This window comes from Brienomyrus brachyistius, unplaced genomic scaffold (assembly GCF_023856365.1).
Source record: "Brienomyrus brachyistius isolate T26 unplaced genomic scaffold, BBRACH_0.4 scaffold120, whole genome shotgun sequence".
Taxonomy (NCBI): domain Eukaryota; kingdom Metazoa; phylum Chordata; class Actinopteri; order Osteoglossiformes; family Mormyridae; genus Brienomyrus; species Brienomyrus brachyistius.
Window position 1 is genome coordinate 416,451 of NW_026042395.1, and position 21,180 is coordinate 437,630.

Sequence of the window (21,180 nt, forward strand, 5' to 3'; positions counted from 1 at the left end):
CCGATATTCAGGTTCCGGGGTCTGACTGGCGCTTCTCACATCCTGTCAAGTACAGCACCAGCCCCCCAGCCGGAAATTAGCACGAGGAGACCTGATGGGGGCAAGGCGGGCTGATAAAGTACACTGCGTATGAAACCGACTGATGCAGAACGTCTGGCCCCCACCCGCTTATTTGCAGAATCACCAACCCCCTCTTCCATTGCAGCTGTAAAACTTCTAACCCCTGATCCCATAATTTCAGATTCCTGGCCGATTTGCCAGGACGGAGTCATGTAATCCACTGGCAGAGAGCAGCACATGGCGTGGGGGGGGGGGGGGCAGCTCACGTGCGGTCCCTGGCCGGCTGGCCTCTGTCACCCTGCCCCGCTGTCGCTGCCTTTCAGGGCTAATTAGCCGTGTTGTGGAACGTTCCGTGTGACTGTACCACAATGTTCTGTGTGAGTGTACCGGAGCGTTCCGTGTGATTATTCCAGAGTGTTCTGTTTGAGTGTTCCATGTGAGTGTTCCGGTGTATTCCGCGTGAGTGTACTGGAGTGTTCCGTGCGAGTGTTCCGGTGTATTCCGTGTGAGTGTACCGGAATGTTCTGTGTGATGGTGTGGCTAGCTCACCCTGCAGCCGCCGTTTCACGGTCCTGGGAGTGGTGGGTGGGCCGGCCCTCCGTTCCCCCAAAATGGTCCTGTTTCCCCCCCCCGCCCCTCCCCAGTGTAGCCGGGCATCCACACCTGTTGCAGTTTTTCTGCCGTACTCTAACCTCCCTCCCAGCTCAATGCGCCACCCTGTACCCCCCCCCGGAGAGGAATATAGGCAGCGGCTTGCCAAATGCCTTTGTGCTGCAGTCACTCGTTCAGTGCTGGGGGGCATGTGTGTCTGTGAGTGTCTGTGTCTGTGAGTGTGTATGTGTCTGTGAGTGTGTATGTGTCTGTGAGTGTGTATGTGTCTGTGAGTGTCTGTGTCTGTGAGTGTGTATGTGTCTGTGAGTGTGTATGTGTCTGTGAGTGTCTGTGTCTGTGAGTGTGTATGTGTCTGTGAGTGTCTGTGTCTGTGAGTGTGTATGTGTCTGTGAGTGTCTGTGTCTGTGACAGCATCCTGAGGGGGCCGGCCAGTTAATCCCTTCCTGTCCAAGCCGTGGTGAAATTTTCTTTCTCCATCCACGCCATGCCGGAAGAGCCCCATTCAGCACTAGCCGCTCGCGTCCCAGCCTGGGAAATGGCTGCAGGGAGCCCTTCCCAAAAATAGCAGACGTGGGAGTACGTTTGGGTGTATGGGGGGCCTTGTGCGGGAGACGGCAGACAGCGAGGTCGTTAGCGTCACTGTGAGCAGGCCTGCATGGGGGGGGGGGGCTTCCACACCCCAATCCGCCAGACATGTGGGTCAGGCTGATATATATATAAAGGTGCGGTCGAGTCAACCACCGCCCGGCAAAACCAGGCCTGCGATTCCTCGTTCATCAGCAAGGCGCTGATATTACTCAACTGTGGTCAGGGGAGGGTGCGGGGGGGGGGGGGGGGGGGGGGGCACACGCTCACCTTCTACTGACCCGAGATTCTCGCCGTAACGCTAAGCGAAGACGTGATGTGGGGGGGACAGAATTGCAGAAGGAACGGCGCGTTCACATTCGCTGCCCCGGGGGAGGGGGGACAGCAGGCAGGCACAGGGAGGCAGAGACATGTGGGGCGGCGCAGCTGTGCGGGGCTGAAGTCACAGCCCCGTTGCAATAAACAAGCACACAGACCCCCCCTTGTCTGCCTCAGGGAGCCGCGGGCCACGAATACACGCCACCACCGGCAGGTCACAGCACTGGCCGGGGGGGGGGGGATGCTCTCCAGTCTCCAGTGCTGGTGTGTGTGTAAAGTATGGTGGAGGGGTGTCCCCCAGGGAAGCAGAACAGAGTCCAGCGTGCCATTTGGTGTCGCACTCCAAGAATTAGCCCTTAATGGATATTTTACTACATAATTACACCCAGGCAAAGCTGCCCCCCGCCATTCTTGGTACTGCTGCACCTTCCGGGCCTCACATCCTGCCTCCTCCTGCAGACTGGGCTGACTCATGCCATCCAGTCAGTCAGTCGCTCTTAAATCTGTCAGCGTGTCAGCGAGATGAAGGTCCTGCCTTCAGTGTGGCGGTGCTGGGGGGAAGATCGCCTGGGGGGAGGGGGTGCAGGGGGTTGGAGGGGTGTTCTTATGAACAGATTACACTGAAATATCTCCTCAAACCCCCCCCCCCCCCCCCAAAAACACTCTCTCTATGGATAGGCTCTTCCAGAGTTACTCTCTTGCATGTCTGGCTGCAAGGCACAGTTGCCCTAACACCTGTCTCCACCATTATCTTTAATGTGCGTCCTATTTATACACACGTATGTGTAATGAGAGGGAGTGTATGACACTTCTGGACTCATATTTAATTCAGCGCTATTTCGAGACCAGCTCCCGTGCCAAGTTTTCTTGCACTGATAAGAGACAAACATCCTAGGTGTCTCGTGGAACTACCTGGCTGCACCTTATCTATGCCCCTCCTCCCTTACCCTCGCCTATAAACTCTGCTGCTAAAATATTTCTCCTGTGAACTTACGAGACCTTGTTCTCCCTCCAGGCTCCGGACTCCATCCCGGCCAAGAAGTCGAAACATGAGGACTTCTCGCATTCTCCGTCAGCTGATAAGGAGAAGCCTTCTGATTGGCTGCGGCCTCTCGCGGCCTCTGCAAATAAGGTGGGCCGATGAAGTTGCGATAATAACAGAGCAATGTGACCTTGCTAGAAGAAAAGGAAATCAATAAGGCCGAGTAGAAGGGGACCCTCGGCATTCTTTAATATAATATCTGCTGGATCGAATTTTATAACCTCCTTCCCAAATCGTAATTTTGTTTTCGATTTTTAATAAACTCTCAATAACGAGATTTCCATAATGAGACGCATCGATTAAACATGGCAGATTCTACAGACGAAGGAATGTTCACGTAAAGGTGTTGATTAAACGCTGATGACACGTTAACTGATGCCACTGCCCACCCCCCCCGCAGGGTCTCTGCCAGCCCAGACAGAGACCGTCTGCTTTCCGGCCATGGTCCCCCAGCGTCTCGTCCGGCGAGAAGGAGGTGCCCAGTCGACTGACAGCAGTACTTCGGGACAGGTGCGTGTGGCCGCCGTCTGCGCCAAAAGAGCTGCACTAGCACCATGTACGGCGAGTACAGCGCCCTCACATCCCCCGCAGGCACCAGTCAGGAAAGAAAAACACTTGGCGAAATGAAACTTAATGATGTTTACGTAAACAAAACAAGCTTCCAAGAAATGTCTATTTTTGGGATAGGGGCAGTGACCTCACACCCCCGCCCCCCCACCCCGAGTGGTAAGTGAACAAGCAGGTCGCCATCAGGGCAGGGCTTTCAGAATGCCCCATGGGGCAGCCCAGTGTGCACAGAGGTTAAGGTGGCAGCCCAAGGATAGGGCAGCAGGGTCGGGGTGAAGGGATGTGGGACGTGAACCCATGACCTTCTGGTAACTGCCGCACGGGCTGCGTGTTCATTACTGTGCTGGCTTTAGGCTCTTTTTTCTTGGGTGTCACAGTTGGGCATGTAGCCCAGACACGCCTGGCGAGATCCATCCATAACCTGGTGGGTTAACCTGGCATACAGGTCAGCCTGATCAGACTAGTTACAGGTTAACTAGCTCATACTGCAGGACACCTACCATAAATAAAGATTCTGCTGAGCTGATATTTATGATTCTTTTCTTTATTGTTATTCATATTACTTTATACCAGTGACATTTGTACTGGTTCTGACTTCAGGGAATACACACTGTAAATCAAAGGAAATTGGCTGACTTATTTCAGTACGTGGAATGATGTCGGGTTCCCCAAAAAGACGCCCAGCCCTTTATTCCGAAAGCCTGTCATGAACGGATTAGGGCTTGGCTGTGTCTCCGATTCCCGCTGGAACGCCGGCAGACATGGCGCTCCGGAGATCGGCGATGCCGGCTGCCGGGGGTGATTTCGCCGAATGCCGCTAGGTGCCGCGAGGTAGCGCGGTGGGCTAACAGCCACCGTTAACGGGAAACATGGCTGATTTAGAACCCGTGCTGTGCCGGCGAGGGCATCCGCAAGTGTGGCGCGCTGCCCCTGGTGACCGGCGCTCTCTCTCTCTCTGCGTCCACCTCAGCTTTTACAACTACAAAAGTCTGGAGAGTTCCGTGGCCCCCAACGTGGCCCTGACGCCCCTCCCCCTGCACAAGACGGGCCAGCTATCTCCGGCCACTCCCAGCACCTCCCACTGTACTGGTGAGGAGGCACAGGCGGAGGCCATGGGCAGCCGGTCCAGGAAGAGGAGGGCGACGGGCGATGGCCAGGCGGTTTCCGAGCCCCCCAGTGCCTCTGCGACTGCATCAGCCAGCAGGGCCCCCCAGGAGGACAAGGACTCCGAGGTGGAGATTGAGGTGGAGAGCCGTGAGGAATGTGAGTCCCCCGCCCATCGCTACAACATGGTACATTCCAGTTAAAACAGCTTCAGCACCAGGAATCCAAGTGCTTGTTTGCCCCCTAATGACTAGAGTCTCAAGGAAATCTGACGTTTTGTCGTTTTCTGGATGGACCCGCCTGCAGAGGCGTCCATCACCGTAACCTGTAATTCAGATGGGGTGCACAAACCGCCCCTGCCTTCCTCCCGTCAGTGAGCTTCTCTCGTTCTTTTTTTCAGTCACCTCCTCCCTGTCATCGCTGTCCTCCCCCTCCTTCACCTCCTCGAGCTCCGCCAAGGACCTGAGCTCCCCGGGCACGCAGGCCCCCGCCCCCCTTCCAGAGAACCACGGGCCAGCCCTGGAGTCGGAGCTGGAGGCACTCCGCCAGGCCCTGGATGGAGGCCTGGACTCCCGGGAGGCCAAGGAGAAGTTTCTCCACGAGATCATCAAGATGAGGGTGAAGCAGGAGGAGAAGCTGGGTTCGGCCCTGCAGGCCAAGCGGAGCCTTCAGCAGGTGTGTGGCCTTGGGGGAGGGGGGAGGAGGGGGGTGGGTGGGTTGGGGTACTAAGCCTTTATTAAAAATTAAAAAGGGAAAAAGGCAGACACTCAAAAAATGCTGGGCGTACAGCAAGATCCCACCAATCACCTTATTTCCAAAAAGTCTACCACCCCCTGACTGCTACCTGTAGCCAGTGATGAATCAGTGTCTGGTTAAAGAGGAGTGTTAAAGTTGAAACCACTGGTGGTGGTGGTGGTGGTGGGGGTGGGGGAGCACAGCTCAGACCACAGACGAGTAGCAGCAGGAGAAGAGAGACTTAGGAAAGAGGAAAGAGGGACTGATCGGGGTGGGGGGGGCTGTCGGGTGACTGAGATGCTCACCCTGTTAGAGGATTTCCCACGAGCAAGCTATGGGTGTCACCACACGGAGGCTGGCTGTTAGTCGCGCGGTTTCAGTAGGGAAGCGGACTCAGTTTCTGTTTAAAGTCGACTCATTTCTCATAACTTTAACCCTTTCGGATCGGAAAAAACCCGTTACCCATCTCCACCAATACTACTTGGAGATGACAGTCAACAGGCAGAGCAGATCAGCACCTGAACGGGGGGGGGGGGTGTTTTCTGCCGGGAGGATGCGGTGATGACACTCGATGACTCTGAGGTGTACTCCCCGTGACCAGGAGCTGGAGTTCCTGCGGGTGGCCAAGAAGGAGAAGCTGCGGGAGGCGACGGAGGCCAAGCGCAACCTGCGAAAGGAGATCGAGCGTCTGCGCGCCGACAGCGAGAAGAAGATGAAGGAGGCGGCAGAGTCGCGGGCGCGGCTGAAGAGGGAGCTCGAACAGGCCCGGCAACTGCGCGTCTGCGACAAGGGCTGTGAGGCCGGCCGGCTGCGCGCCAAGTACTCCGCGCAGGTGGGCGCATTTAAACGTGCGGCCGCGTCCGCATGCATGTGTGCGTGTGCACATGACACAAACATAACAACATACAAGAACCTCCACAGGCACCATCCCATGTGCAGCAAAGCAGCTCATTAACATCCAGGGTCACATATAGTAACTCTATGAATTTCCTTTAAAAAAAAAATAAAAAATTACCTACACTGCAGTTTTTCTGGCTCATAAAAATAGCTTTAAAATATTTTTTCACTTTTTTTTTTTTTTTTAAATCTTTTACCAGAATTCTTTTCCCCTTACGATGTTGTATAAGAAATGGGTGTAGCCCTGACCACAGATGTCAGATAAGTGCTACCTCAACGGGGAAACAGGAAGTGAAGTGTACTTCCTCCCAGGCATGACAGGGAACAGGGACCAGACAAAACAAGTCAAGTGGGTGTGACGGCCCTCGGTCACGTCTCGGCGGACGTCTCCTGCCCAAAACTTACTTCCCACTTTGCTATTTATTTATCCTTCGCGTCAAAATGTATTTATTTATTGTCCATCTTGGATGACGATGGCCGGCACGTCACAGGTCACTGAAGTGCGGGGCCCATCTCCAGACTGTCTCCTTCAGTCCACCGTGGGAGGAAGTGTGGGGCGGGGGCAGTAGTGGCAGGGGGGGGGGATACTCTGCAGTGTCTGCGGCGCCTCATGCAGGCAGCACGTGGCATTTCAGTAAGGTGTGACAGCAGCAGTGGCAGTGAGCACAGAAACACAGATTTCTAAAATATTATGAGAACGTTTAGGGATCATCAATAACATGCAACGAGCACCATAAGCATTTTTACACTTAATATGGCTGTTTAGGATGATGGGATGTATTATAGGAAAGATTGGCTGCAGAGAGCATATCAATGTTTTTGTTTTTATATCTTTAATACAGCGCAAATGATGCTGTTTCTTTAAATATTGCTATGTACATTTAACAAATATACATATTGCAAAAAAAACTGTGTATAATTGTAAGGTGCGTTTGCCCCTACCCCCAGCCCCCATTCCCCGCCATGACACTACCATTAACCCCTCCCCTTCATTCCCAGATCGAGGATCTGCAGCTGAAACTGCAGCACGCGGAGGCGGACCGCGAGCAGCTGCGGGCAGATCTGCTGCACGAGCGCGAGGCCCGCAAGCACCTGGAGAAGGTGGTCAAGGAACTGCAGGAGCAGCTGGGCCCCAAGGACCCCCAGAACTGAAAGCTGCAGCCGGGGGAGGGGGACGGAGAGGAGGACGGGCCGACTCACATTGAAGCGGGCTGGGCCACACGTACGGCGGATCCTGCAGACAAAAGAGGAAACCGGAGGACTGTAAATTTACCGGGTGGGAAATGTGTTACTAACATAAGCACTGAAACGCACCTCTCATTCAAGGAAAAAGAATACACAAAAATAATGATTAAAAAATATATAGCACAAGAAATTTGTTGTGCCTGTATTTTCCCTGAATACAAAAGACATTCTAAAGGAAAAAAAAAAATAATTTGGATACAGACTTTTCTATGATAAAGATTTTAAAATATGATAATACCACAGTATGGAAATGTTATAATATGGATTGAAAACAGACGGGGCAAGAATGTGGGGCGGAGCTTGTGGGGGCGGAGCTTGTGGGGCGGTGGCCTGAGGACACGAGGGAGGCGGGGCTCCCAGCGAGGCCACATTGAGTGTTTTTTTTTTCTGAAGACATTTGAGGAATTAATTTTGTAATAAGCTATTTAAGACACTGCATTGTGAGACTTGAGTGTATAAAGAGAATCATCTTCTTTTGTGTGGATGGAGCCTCAAAGAAAAAAAACGGATTAAAAAAAAAAAACTTGGCAAACAACAAGCAGGACAAAGTCTCCCACTAGTACCACCATCTTCTGTTCAGCTGTTGGTGTAGATGAAGAAGCCATCGTGGACCGCGGGGAAAAGGAACCGGCTCTCAGTTCTTTTCTGTTCGTCGTCGATGGATAGAGGAGACGCGGAAGGTTTACAAGAGAGAAAAGGGATAAAAACGGACACGGTTTATTTTGGGTGGGGATGGGGGGAGTTTTGTGTACCGGGCACCCCTTGAGAAAGAGCACTTGCTTTAGGTATGAACAGTACCCCCTACGCATAACCCACACACACAGACAGTCATGCACACGCTCCCACACAGACGCGCGCGCGCGCGTGCACAGAGGCCATAGAGCAGGTCCGCGACGGCGCCCGTCCTGCTCGCGCCCGTGAGACTCGCGGTAAACAGTCGGTATCGAATTCCCAGAGGCGGCTGGTGAAAGTAGGACTTGCTGCTCGCTGCAGTCACAAAAAGTCGTATTTTAAAAAAAAAAAAAATACTATGATTTTAGGGCTGGATGCTGCGCCTTTAGTAAGACCCACAGATTGTTCTTTTTTATTTTCGGATGTAAATATAATTTTTTTTTTACAATATGAATCGCACTTTGTAAACCCAAGGAAAGGTTATACTGCAGAATATTTTCACTCATCCTCTTGACCTTCTCTTATGGAAAATTGAAACATGATTATTACAACAGCAACAAAAAACAGTTAATTTCTTCATCCAAATGTAACTAATTTAAATACCATGTAATTACGTGTTCATGGGCTAAATACTGTAAATAAAAATGCAACAAAAACATGTCTATATGCTTGCTTGCTTAGAGCAGCCCAGTCTGGGTGTGATATTTGGATCCCGTGAACAACTTGATTTTGTAAATGTCTAAGTTTGTGTTTATTACTGTACCGCGAGAATAATTATTGCTATTATTAATATTATCAATATCAGTTATATCACAGTTTATTGTTTTGTTTCTTTTCATTAAAATAAAAAAGTACAATTTGGCGAGCAGGAAGAGGACTTGTATATGGCTACTGGCGCCGCGCTCTCCTAAAATTGTGGTATTCATCGATCGGATGGTTTTTAAGTCGTAAATAATGCAGGGCAGCAAGAATCAGGAAACAGAAGACGGGAATCCTGGAAAACATTCTGCTCACCGAATTATCTAGAACATAACATTTTATAACTGCTCCAGATAGACAGTGAATACAGAGCAATCGGAATGTATGTTGTGTTGATGCTGTTTTCCTTTTGTTGTATTTGTTGTTGTTCTTGTTTTGAATGTGTGGATATTTTTATTGCTTGTCTTATGTTTTCCTTTTCAATAGCAAACTCTTATATATTTTCTTTCATATGCATGAAATTTGAGAAAAGTCTGCCATACATATTATTCATTATTGGGCATTAATACTGTATATGTAAGGGTTTTGTGTTATGCAATATACGGCAAACTTGTCTTTAAAAATCTGTATCTTATTATTATTATTTTTTTTTTCATTTTTAAAGGAAACTAAGCCTCATTTACATTTCAGACATGTACCCACAAGGAACACGCAGGAACACGTGCAGACACATGTAGAGCCTGGGCGAGTTCATGTACATATCCTGGACAACCTCGACCCTGGATCTGGGTTTAGGGTTTCCAGAGTAAGATCAACAAAGGCGTCTAGCTGTTTTGCTGCTGAGTCACATGTCGTGGGTTGCCATGGCGCGAGGCAGGCTAGCTGGGACCATGTCCTCGCGGTACCCCGGTTGGGAGTCTGCATGCTGTCCCTGGTGACGCATGACTATCTGACCTTGCCACAGGCTACGCCCCCTCACAGTACTCCTAAACATTTTTTTTTTTTTTTTTAAACCAGGTTCTGTTGATGCAAAATATAATATGAACAATTTTGCGTCAACAGATTTGTTCGATTTTCTGATATTGATACAACATACAACATTTTTTTGCCTCAGAAATAATGGACTTTAATCATATCGATGTAAGATATAAAGGCTTCTCGGCTAGAGATAAGGGAGGTCTGTCATGTGAGTCACGTCCATTCACTGTGCAGTGGACCTTTCAGAATAAGCGGAGAGCCTTATATCAAATCCCCGTGTGTCAAACCACAGTACAAAATGCACTGTTACCGAAAGACTGACAAGGCGCCTCTACCTTCTGCACACCACCAACTGCATATCGGCAGTAAAACACAGTCCTTCTACACTCAGAATACATACCTGTAGTTTCCCTTTTTCGTGTTTTTCTACATTAAAGGGGGATGATGTCGATACCTGCCTCTGTCTCCCCTACCCCATCTAAACTATATCGGACAGTTGAAACAAACGTATTTTATAAAAAGAATCTTTTTTAAATGGAAAAACCGTACAACAGCAATAACAGTACACGTCAATGAAACTAGCCAGTGTAAAAAATGAATGAATACATATTTACACGTGTAAATATTTTTTTTCTCATTTTACAATGTTGTATTATAAATGTATATGGTGTTTCCTTTTTCAGAAAGAAATCTTTTCTTACAGAATAGCTGTCTTGTTTTACGAGTTGTGTTTTAACGGAGAAAATGTTTCAAAAATAACGACTGCAGTGCTAGAGGAGGTTCCCTCCATAAACACGTAGTTTATGCCCCTTCATTTTGCATCTTTTTTTGTAGAATCTTTTTATTGTATGACTTTTTTCACCAGTCCATATATATTTTTTAACATGATATGAATTGCTGAATGATGCACCTTTAGTAAAGGATGGTCACGCGGGAGGCTGAACTGAGTGCGCCCAACCTTCCCCAGCGGAGTTGTTGTCACGCCCCCCCCCCCCAACCCCCCACCCCCATGTACCTTTTCTAGCCCTACGCTGCTGCTAATACTATGTAAACTTTACAACTCTAGGACTATTTTTATGTAAGACATAAATGTACGCTTTCCCGTTTATTAATACCGAGTATACAGTATGAAAACACAAAGGCTTTGCTTATTTATCTATTCTACCCCCCACCTTGTCTTTTTAACTCCTTTTCTGCACCCCTACCCCCGACAAACACCGCTACCCCCCAAACCCCTGACCCCGCCACCCCTCCCCACAACACGGACTATATTGTAAAGTAAAGGACTTTATGAGATTATGTTTGAAAATAGCTATGCTTATATACCACAGTGACTGAATGTACAGTGTATAGATGCATTACCAGAAATAAAGTTGTTTGTCAAAATGAAGAGTCTTTGGTATCCTTATTGCATAGCCGGTTTTCTGTTAACCCAGTTATTCCTGGGACACCGAACGTACATCTCAAACCGTTTAAGCAACTGTCGAAATTTGTGCTCTGCTCTTATGAGAGAAAGACCTGGTTTCACACGGAAAAAAAACTGAAGGATCTTGTGCATCTTTCTGGAAAATTAGAAAAAGTCTGACACTGTTTTCTAGGTGGATCAGTGGACTGTTCTACCAAGACACTTGATTTTCTGTGATCTTGTGACTTGGGGGCACGTGGGACAATATGAATCTTCTTTGACTTCTTCTAACCTACGAAATGACCAAAGGCTTTCTGGTTTGAATCCCAGAAACCGTTGTTGTACCTCAGGAAAAGACACCTGGCAGAGAATATTCAGCTAATGAGGTCAAATTCCCTTTGGGTAAAAGGCAAAGTTAGGGAAGCAAAATCAACGGCTAGGCAATTGGAAAAATCCGTAAATTCTTCGGAAAATCTCCAGTAGGGGCAGCATTCAAATGACCCTCTACACTTTTCCCCGTCTTCCTCTAATCAGCTTGTATTCACTCACGATTCCTGCCCCACTCCGCGTGATCAGAATGCACTCTAGTGCCTGGATATCTATCCCACTGGGATCTCTCTCTCCTTTTTTTCCAGTGTGTGGGAGAAGGGCTTAGCACTTCTCATCCGATCTGTGACAGATCCATAATTCCGCGGGCATAAACTCCCACGAGACATATTCCCTGCTTGGTGAGGATTCCCAGTGAACCCAGTACCGCACTCCTCTCTGCTGGGCCCTCCATCATGTGACCCAATTACTGTAGTCACACGGGGAAACGCAGCCCCGGGGCCCTCACCAGACAGAGAGTCACCGCCCGGCCATCACACGCAGGGACTTATCCGCTCTGTTTATCAGTTGAACTTTCACGCCAGCGTTTCCTCAGTCTAGCTGTGTCTCATTCTCTTAATTTCTTCTCATTCACACCGAAAATTGAATTTACTGCCTCTCGCAGATTTGCATTTCAAAATCAAGAATCATTTAGCGACATGCCAAGTCTTATTGATTTTTCAAATGGCTTTTTCATTCTCATGCGAAAGGCGTTTATTTCGCTTTTCATCTTTGAATAATAAATCGACCCTACATTTATATAATAACGGAACGCCAAACTTGACTTCAGCTTCAGGAAAACACGGGGCCAAACTTTCCAGAAATGAAACTGCAGATCGATGCGGTGATCCTCTTTCAGGCAAACAAGATGGCCGCCCCTGTCTCTGAGCTTGAGTCAGCTGAGGCCCCTGCTTTCTGCTGCTGGTCACAGGCTACCGACTTGTGTTGGGTTAATGGTTTTAGGCAGCCCCCCCCCCCGGAGGTCACAAATCAATTCGTATTGACCTTGCGAGTGTGACCCGCCCCTCCAACATGACTGCGTCTTGCAGGATGGATGCTGATGGAGGTTGGCCATATTACGGGGGTGTTGTTATGGGAGAGAGAGAACTGCAGTGGCCTGCCCTTCGATGGTGAATTTACCCTACCCGACACGGTCACCGTCCATTGACCATTTCCTACCTGGTCGTTGGGAGATCTCCAAGCATGTGATAGACCTGTCTGTTTTTTGGCCCCCCACAGCCCTAATGCACTCATCAGTTGTCCCCTCCTGAACCCCCAAGGAGACCCATTGCTGGTCTTTTCCTGGGTCCATTCAGAGCCCCCCCCCCCCCCACGCACCCCCCCACCAGCCAACATCACAATAGAGCGCCTTATCAGCATAGCACATTACATCAGTGACCCTCTGGCCGTGCTCGCACCACGCCACATTGTTCGCCCGGTCACGTATCTGGCCCACTCGCCCCCCAACACAAGGCCTGCACCGTACCATCTTACACTTCTCCACTTTTCACTTTCTATTACAGTTGGAAACTTAGCCGGGCAGCTTGGGGAAATCACCGCACGCAAGCCCGGGGCAGTTCTCCTCCAGCCTCAGTCTCCCATTCCCAGGGCCGTCTCTTTAACCACCACGATACTGTCACCCCCGCCCCCATCCCCCCCGCCTCCCCCAGGACCGTGGCAGTGAGGGGTTGTTTCCCCTCTAGGGCTCAAATTCATTTCTGGACAAGGAGCCCATCCAAATGCAAGGATTTGTCAATGTTTTAATGAATCCTATAAGATATTCTTCCGAACCGCCATTCCTGCCCACGATATCACTGGACAAAGATGGAATCCAATATTCATGTGATGAAATCAATGTTTTACTGAAAAACAAATCCAGTCTACCTACATTTCAAATGAGACAAGCCTCCAATAACCTGGTGTGCCATACAAGTGTGATGGTCCACTTTATGTGGCATATTTTGCAGAGGAATTAAATGCAGTATAATGCAGTACCAACATATTGTGTGATCCTCTGCAGGGTAACTGACCCATCTACACACATACACTGATATCTGCTACTCTGGCCTCTCAAGAGGACCTGAGAGAGACCAGGAAAACGATGAACGACAGGTTTCTGACCTTGCATAAATCCAGCTATCTGCAATCTCTGTTTTGTGACTCTACGCCCTAAAATAACTATTGCATTTGATGTAATGAGATTCCAGTTTCCACTTCCAGTGGGTGGTGCCTGGTGTGATCATCAGTCTCATATGCAAGGCCGGTCGCTCACCCCTACTGTTCCCTCATTAAAATTGGACAAACAAACGCAGGTTTTAATGAATCATTTATAACTAGTGGCCAGGATATTTTCCTTCACTGAGACAGCTAAAGCGAAATGTGGGACGACCGGGCGGAAGACTTGCCCAGAAAATCTGGCTGGCTCTGATTGACATCTGGCTGGTACAAAGGGAATCCAAGAAAGAGCGATCCAGAGAAGTGGGAAGGCAGAAATTTCCGGAATGGCGGAGAGCTGAATACCTCTCGGCTGCTGAGTCACAGCGAACAAAGCGGACTCCGCAGCTGCGTGCCGCCCGGCCTCGTCTCGCTCGCGGCCCTGCACGCCTTGCTAGGAAGCTGTCATTTCCCCATGCCTCTCCATCATTACATCACGACCTTCGGAGAGCCCTCTCCGCATCCGTACCCTCTGTGCCAAAATTCCGATATGCTGCAACTTCACCCCTTCACAGCCAAAAAAAAAAAAACCTTGCTGCGCAGTGTAGAGCACAGTAGGAGGAAGAGCGCATCCACCATGCTGGAAAACTCGGCTCGGAAATGATTTCGCCCCAAAAATCTCATGACATCATGTTTGCATCCGAGGCGAAAATTAAGCCCGCCAGACAGACAGTCGTTAGGCAAGACACAATCAGCGAAACATGCTGTTTCCAAGCCTCCGGCCCACAGTAAATCTAATCACCCCCCCCCCCAGTAAAAAAAAAAAGTCAGTAATTACTGCAGGAAACAGCGTTACTGTGGATCCAACCCCTTTTTCCCAGCACTAGGACTAGCGCTTAGACTCGTCACCCAAGTTAGCGACTGTATGATGGAGGTGGCATGGATCATCCGGGGAGGGTTTTCTCCTTTTATCCCCAGATCCTAAAGCAGAAACGGTTCTCATTGATACTCATTGCACCCTGTCCATTTCATAGAACCCATTCCCAAATAAAAATCCCTGTGTCCTTCCTTTCCATGCCCTTTTCGGGGGGAGGGCTCAGCCAGAATAGTCACATGTCTGTGGGGCCTTTCGACAAGGCCCTGAACTGTGCCACCCCCCCCACCAAAATGCTCCAGGGGCTCTAGATAAGTGGCTGACCCTGCGCTCAGACCCCAAGCTTTGCTGTCACCCACATATATGTCTCATAGGAGAGCAAGGTAGGATGTCTGACCAGAAGCATTTCAGTGTAGCCGCACTTATGCAAATAAAGGATCATTTCATTTCCTAATCTCACAGCAATCTACGCTGCAGAGAGACGCCCCAAAATTGCCCCGCCCGCCCTCCTAACTCAGCCAGAGATTACCACCGGGATGCTATCTCCCAGAAAACATCAGCGACTCGTGGCGGTATGAAATCCCGCCCGCACGCCTGTCCTTTCTGCCCTCGTTTTCAGTCTGCTCTCATTACTGCCTTCGCCCACGGATTCGCAGTAGAAGCATGGAATACGGAAAAGATGCTGCATTTTACTTCCTTCACCATTTTTTTCCCCCCACTCTGACATCCAGCCACCTAAGGCATTTTTATCAAACCTGAGATTTAAGGTTGTCTTACATTCGTGAGCGGAATCGCCTGCGCAACCATTCGGGGGAAACTTGACAGGCGTCTGCAGATTTTATACCTTCATGTAAAGCGCTCCAGGAATATGCATTTCGGTAATTCCATCATGACAACTAAGCAGGTCTTCATCAGCCTATAACATACTGAAAAGTACAGGGATGGAGCGTGTCACAAAGGTCATTTCACTGAGGCGAGAGATGTCTTCTCTTCCAGCTCCAGCTTGGCGTTCCTGATGAAAAGGGGCCCGTCTATTATAATGCCAGGAACGTGTGCTGCAGCAGCAAAGAGGAAATGATATTTAAAATCGAAATGATGAAAAGAATTCCTTTTTGGGAAAAGTTAAGTAAGTCAGGCACTGAACATGCCCAGATGGGAGCCTGTGGGAGTGGTGAATATGCGTAATTCGTCAGGCATAAGCACATCCCAGCCTCAAGAAACATTCGATGGAGCCTGATTACCATGGCCTTAGAAAAGGAGAAGGCAGGAGACCAGGGACGGTTACGCTGGAAGTATGAAAACAAGGAAGGCGGGAAAAAAAGAAGTGGCCCACAGTATCCCTCAACATGGACCAGACGTAGAGAAAGCAGAAAGGTCACGTTCCACAGAAAGTCCGCCTCATCTCTCCTGCCCGTAATATCTGACAAGAGGGGCTTTTCAATCAGAATCGAGGTTGGGAGGGGCCGGAAGCCCCCTGGGGGGTGTCAGACGGCACGTCGGTGCCGCTCGGCTAACGAGGAGGCGCGTCGAAATGCCCACCGGTGTATGCCTGCCTCGGCACGCCCCGCGATAGTGAGTCACGACGCGGAGACAGCGCGCGCCATTCGAAGGCGACAGACCGAAAAGAAACACGCGCACACACGCCAACAGACAGACACGCACACGCACACACACACACACACACACATACACACACACACGAGGTGTGCGGGGGTTGCGCTGTGGGCGGTGAGTGGGATAATTGAGACAAACTGGCAGTCCCTTTCTTTGTATTGGATCGGCTTATCAGGGACAAGTGCGAACAGGAACGAAATGCAGGAGATGAGCACAACAACAGCCATAACTTCAGCCTACTCTATAAATACATCCTATGTAACGTGGCGGGGCGGGCATTCGCAAAAATGTGTGAGTCACTGGCATGTTCACATAAGTAACTATCTAAGGTTCTCATTCACTTTTCCATTCTGCCTCAGTAATGGCCTGGTACTATTGTTACGATACCTTACATGTTACTTTACCCTCCATCATCCATCCACGATCTCCTGGTGAGGGAGACTTGAGGTTTTCACGTATTAGAGTGTCCGCCGTTTCAAAGACTAAATTAATTAACGACCTTCATTAAGGGTGAACAACGGAGGAGCCTCTCCAGCAAACCTTTAGGGTCAATGGCGCTTAAGAACCAAGTTCTTGTGATGGCACTTCTGAACAGCTCACGGCAGCAGATGTAGCGCCTGATTGGTTATCTGAGCTTTGTCTGTCGCCATTCGCTATTCTGTGAGCCTATTGAAGCGCTAAGGGTAGTTAACGTGCACTCATCAAGTCAGCCTAAGTAGCAGTACAAAAGGTTGTGTTGTGTCATGTCTGTGTCATGTTGCGTATCAGCTACCTGTCAGGTGCCCGTGACTGGCCATTGCTGGCTGAAGGGTGGCATGGCTCCACCAATCAGCTTACGTCTCGTAGACACGTTGGCATGTAATTGGCTGGGCACAAAAAGGGAGCGTATAATGTTGACATTTGTAATACTTAGGAATCCTTATCAATATGTTTTGCTAAGCAAAGATTTCAATTTACAGCAGGTAAACATTCCTCCTTCTGTGTACAGTTCTGCCATTTAAATTTCAAATGCCCATTGCTCCGTATCCTGCAGACTTTGAGTGAAATATCAATTCAAGCACATATCCTTTTTTTTATCTCTCTCCACTATTGAACTTGTGTACTGACTAGCACAGTGTACAAATTGTTATATTGATCATAAACATCAAAATATATTATTCATAAACTGGAAGTACTCCCACACATAATCAAACCCATTCTACTTAAGGATTAACCCCATTTTAGATTTCCTATAAAGCCATGCAACAAGTTCAATCAGACTGCATCCACTCTAGCTCCGTTACAGGTTTCCGCACAGAATCAGACGCTCGCTAGCCATCGTTTAGCTACGTAACGTGCAGCAGAGCACTAAAATTATGTAATTCCATTTGAATAGCCTAAGAATGCAACGAGCATAGCGAGGAGCATCTTAAAACATCCCGCAGCACAACGGCACGTACATAAGAGCACGCGCACCGTTTGTTGGACCATAAACGCTTCAAACAGTGACCGATATCCATTTGACCAAAAATCGGCCGGGGGGGGGATGGTGATTCGTGTCAGTAATGCCAGTCAGTAATGTCACGAGCGAGGTAACGCCCAACGAATGTCACCCTGATGAGGCTGTGCGGAGGACAATTTTAATTGAACGGCAACTCAAATTAAATGCGAGGGGCATAATTAAATGTAATTAAATCTATCACTGTCTAAAGGCCAGACAAGTGCGAAAAGAGCAAAGAGAATAATCTTGTGGAAAAGTAGAAAACCTGCTTTGGATACTATGGGAACTTAAAGGCTCATTACTGCACTCAAGGTAACTGGCATTTATTTAATTTAATGTCATCTGAGCGCCGACCTTCTGCATTATACTCCTCTCCTAACGCGTTTACACAGGCTCCCACCAGGCATCAGCCCTACCGTGTGATAAGTGTTGCCGTCGGGCTTTTCGGGAACGTGATCCAAGCGGCCGGTAAGCTATGGCGGGCTAAGTGAGCGCGCTGAGGTATCCGGTGTCTGCCTTTCGAAGGCCGCCGGGAACCCGGGCGGCCGCAGAATGCTCAAGATAGGCGTTTTGCGGGAAGCCGGCCGCGTGTTGGCTAATTAGCGCATTATTAATTAGCCTCGGGTCAGCCATATTTACACAGATGTGCGGCATTCCGCGCAGCCTGGCCATCGCCACTGTTCTCGTGACGCCCACGCGCAGACATGCCTGTTTATACGTGCACCGATTTATTATTGCCTCTTAATCGCAGTGGCAAAAAAAACACATTTTAAGGGAAGGATGTAAATAAACTGACAACATAAATGACTGAATAAGAGCAGCTAAGGAATATATCATGAAATGATGAGAATAGCTTTGGAAACATAAGCGAACAGAGGAACTGCTGTGTCAGTCCATGAGGAGGCTTGCCATGACCTTTAAGGTGCCGGGTAAAGTCCCGTAGGTGACATCCTGGCTCTGCGTCCTGTCCGGGATGCAGCAAGGAGAGCGTAGCATCGGCACGAAGCGAGCGAGCGGCCGGCTGGACCCCGTCCCGGGAGGCAGCCTGCTGAGTTTGCGCTAAAAGCCTATGGTAGGCAACTAAAAATGTAAATGTAGAACACTGTCCTTCCTCTCTGCACCCCTCCCCCCCCCCCCCCCCCTCAGGGGCAAAGGAGGCAGAAAGAGAGGATGGGGAGGCGAGATAAACACGAGTTTCGATGTTAAAGCAGAGAGAGGGCTGACACAAAGTGGTGTGCAGCATGTCAGAGCTACAGGGCCCCTGATAAAATATAGATCAAAGCCTTGATTCCCCGCCCCCCGCATACCCCCCCATGCCATCTCTCTCTCGTTCACAGACAAGCTACTTACATTTATCCCCCCAACAAGGCAGATACCAGAACATCTGTCAGGACCTATACCAGGGGATATTAGCCACTGAGTGTCCCACAGTCTCACACACATACACAAGCCCCGCCTCCTGCTAATTAACCCCTGTGATTGACATCCTGATTCACCACACACCTGGCAGGGTCTCGCCACAATGGCCCCTTTTCAAATCATGGGCACATTTTTTATTTGGTTAGAATGAGAACAAAAGGGAGCAGGTGTTTCTTACTCATATACCTTGTGCGACGGCAATAACAAGTTACTTCATTCCCACAATATAAGCTCGATAATCATGTAAATTATTGTGATGATTTTAAATTTGGTAAAGTGACATTTTCAAACTGTGTTTTTACTAATGATGAAAAATTTGACATTTAGACGAAAAGATTTTTTATATACTCCTAAAACCATCACCTTCTGACAGACAAGGTATATGAAACAGCATTCATTCATTCATTCATTCACCTTTCATACCGCTTGAAATCTGCAGGCTAGCAGGGGTGCTAGCCCATTCCAAGTATACAAAACATACCGCATGAAGTAAAAACAACTTGTAAGATTAAGTGCGAATGAAGAAAAACAAAATTTAAATATCGGCCGTCCGCAGAACACCGCTCTGTATTTTAAAAAAGGTACATTTGACAATGTTCATGTGGTTACTGAGCAACGATGCTAAACAAGCGAAGAAAGAAACGCATCCACACAAAGCCTGGGAATACGACCAAGGATCTGCATGCCTTTACACAGTTGCATCCCTCCCGGACCATGGAGGAGGTCTGAGGTTAATGTTTCACTTGCGTAATGTGCTCCCCGGGAAAAGCACAGCGTACGGACTGAAGCCACCTTCCCTCCCCCTGCCCGTTTTCAGAAAGGCAAAACCCGCCCCGGATGTTCGCCTCGCTGCCGGATCGATGTCGCGCGACACAAGCTGTCACTCCGCGGCGCGCCCATCTGGGCGGCGGCCAGCGTGCCCGGCAAGAGCCTGGCCACTGCTGTGACCTCACCACATGGCCACATGGCCGCCCCTGCAGCCCGCGCACACACGCGCGCGCACACACACCGTAAGGCAGGCATCACTACAAGATGCATGCATTCACAAACTCGCACGCGTCTGATTGCATTTATTTGCCCGCACAACACGGGGATACGACGCTGAGGGTGTCATCCACGGTCCTTGACACAGGTGCGTAAATAGTGGAAATGGTAAATTTGATTGGATATTGTCTTACGGACACTATGTTTCCTACCCCAGTCCTCAGGGACCCCCCAGACATTCCATATTGTATCTCCAGCACACCTGAACCAAACGATCGAAGACCGAATACCTGGTGCTAGTGTGTTGGAAGCTGGGAGGGAGCAAAAACATGGACGTGGAAGCGAACACAGACAAACACACACTGAACATACACGATGTGTCATAACTGGCACATGCTTGCTCAGGCTGAGTCAAGCTAGGTCAAAAACAAGCGATGCACATGTTCGAACCATCATGTGTACATCGTCAAGCAAGGACATTGGCACACAAGCATGATCTCTGTCACATACACACAAACATGAACACACATACAAACACACACATATCTTTGTGAAGGCCTTCCATTCATTTCTATAGGCAGAACTCTAATCCCAACAATGACAACCTTAACCCCTACCCAGCCCTAACTATAATCATTAGTAACCAAGCAAAATTTTCACATTTTTAGTATTTTGATTGCAGACACAGAGTTTTAGGAAAATGAGTTGCCCCCTCCACACACACACACACATCACTGCTGTGCAGAGAATTACTTACTCAGCCAGACAGGACGCAGTTCCCACAATTTGGGCCGACATCAACGCAGGCCATCGCTAAGACGAGGCCAAGATGTCTGCCGCTCATAAAAGGCCCCTGGCAGGCTTTTGTTTTTCCTTTTTGAAAGAGGCTCACATGTAGATCCCACCACTTCACATTAAAATTGAAAGCAAGTCATTGCTAAGTGCTCCATGAAAGCTGTTATTTTTGCAAAGTTTGAACATAACTGTTCAGTCTCAAGGTCAGTGCTCCATAAGTCTATAAGCACTGCCCATGCTATTCTCTATCAAACACTCTAACTTGCTCTGGGATCACCTGCTTATGCCAAAATCCCTCGTTTAATAATTTTTTTTAAACACTAACCACACCGACAAAATGGATTACAGTGGCTCTTCGATGTGAACCGCACAATCAAATCAGTCGACACTCACGGTCTCAGCCACTGGTGATCCCACACCTTAGCCAACAAAGCAAGCAAGACTTCCAACTGCAGGGAAAGAGGTTCTCAGGTAGGGGGTAACTGGGATTTAAGATGCATGTGGAGGCTGGGAAAGGTGCAAAACAGGCATTTTGGTAGCAATATTTTTTTGTATCACAATGATGGCAGTCAGAA

The 21,180-nt window shown here is 48.9% G+C and overlaps 1 protein-coding gene across 1 annotated transcript; it reads left to right on the forward strand.

The window, feature by feature from the left end:
• Positions 1-2,563: 2,563 nt before the first annotated feature.
• skia (v-ski avian sarcoma viral oncogene homolog a) lies at positions 2,564-10,904 on the forward strand (the record flags this gene model as incomplete). The annotated part of the gene is made up of 6 exons (XM_049004810.1): positions 2,564-2,707; positions 3,018-3,127; positions 4,155-4,447; positions 4,689-4,963; positions 5,625-5,855; positions 6,920-10,904. Coding segments are annotated over 6 exons (1,206 nt in total), but the record flags the coding sequence as incomplete, so codon positions are not given.
• Positions 10,905-21,180: the final 10,276 nt, after the last annotated feature.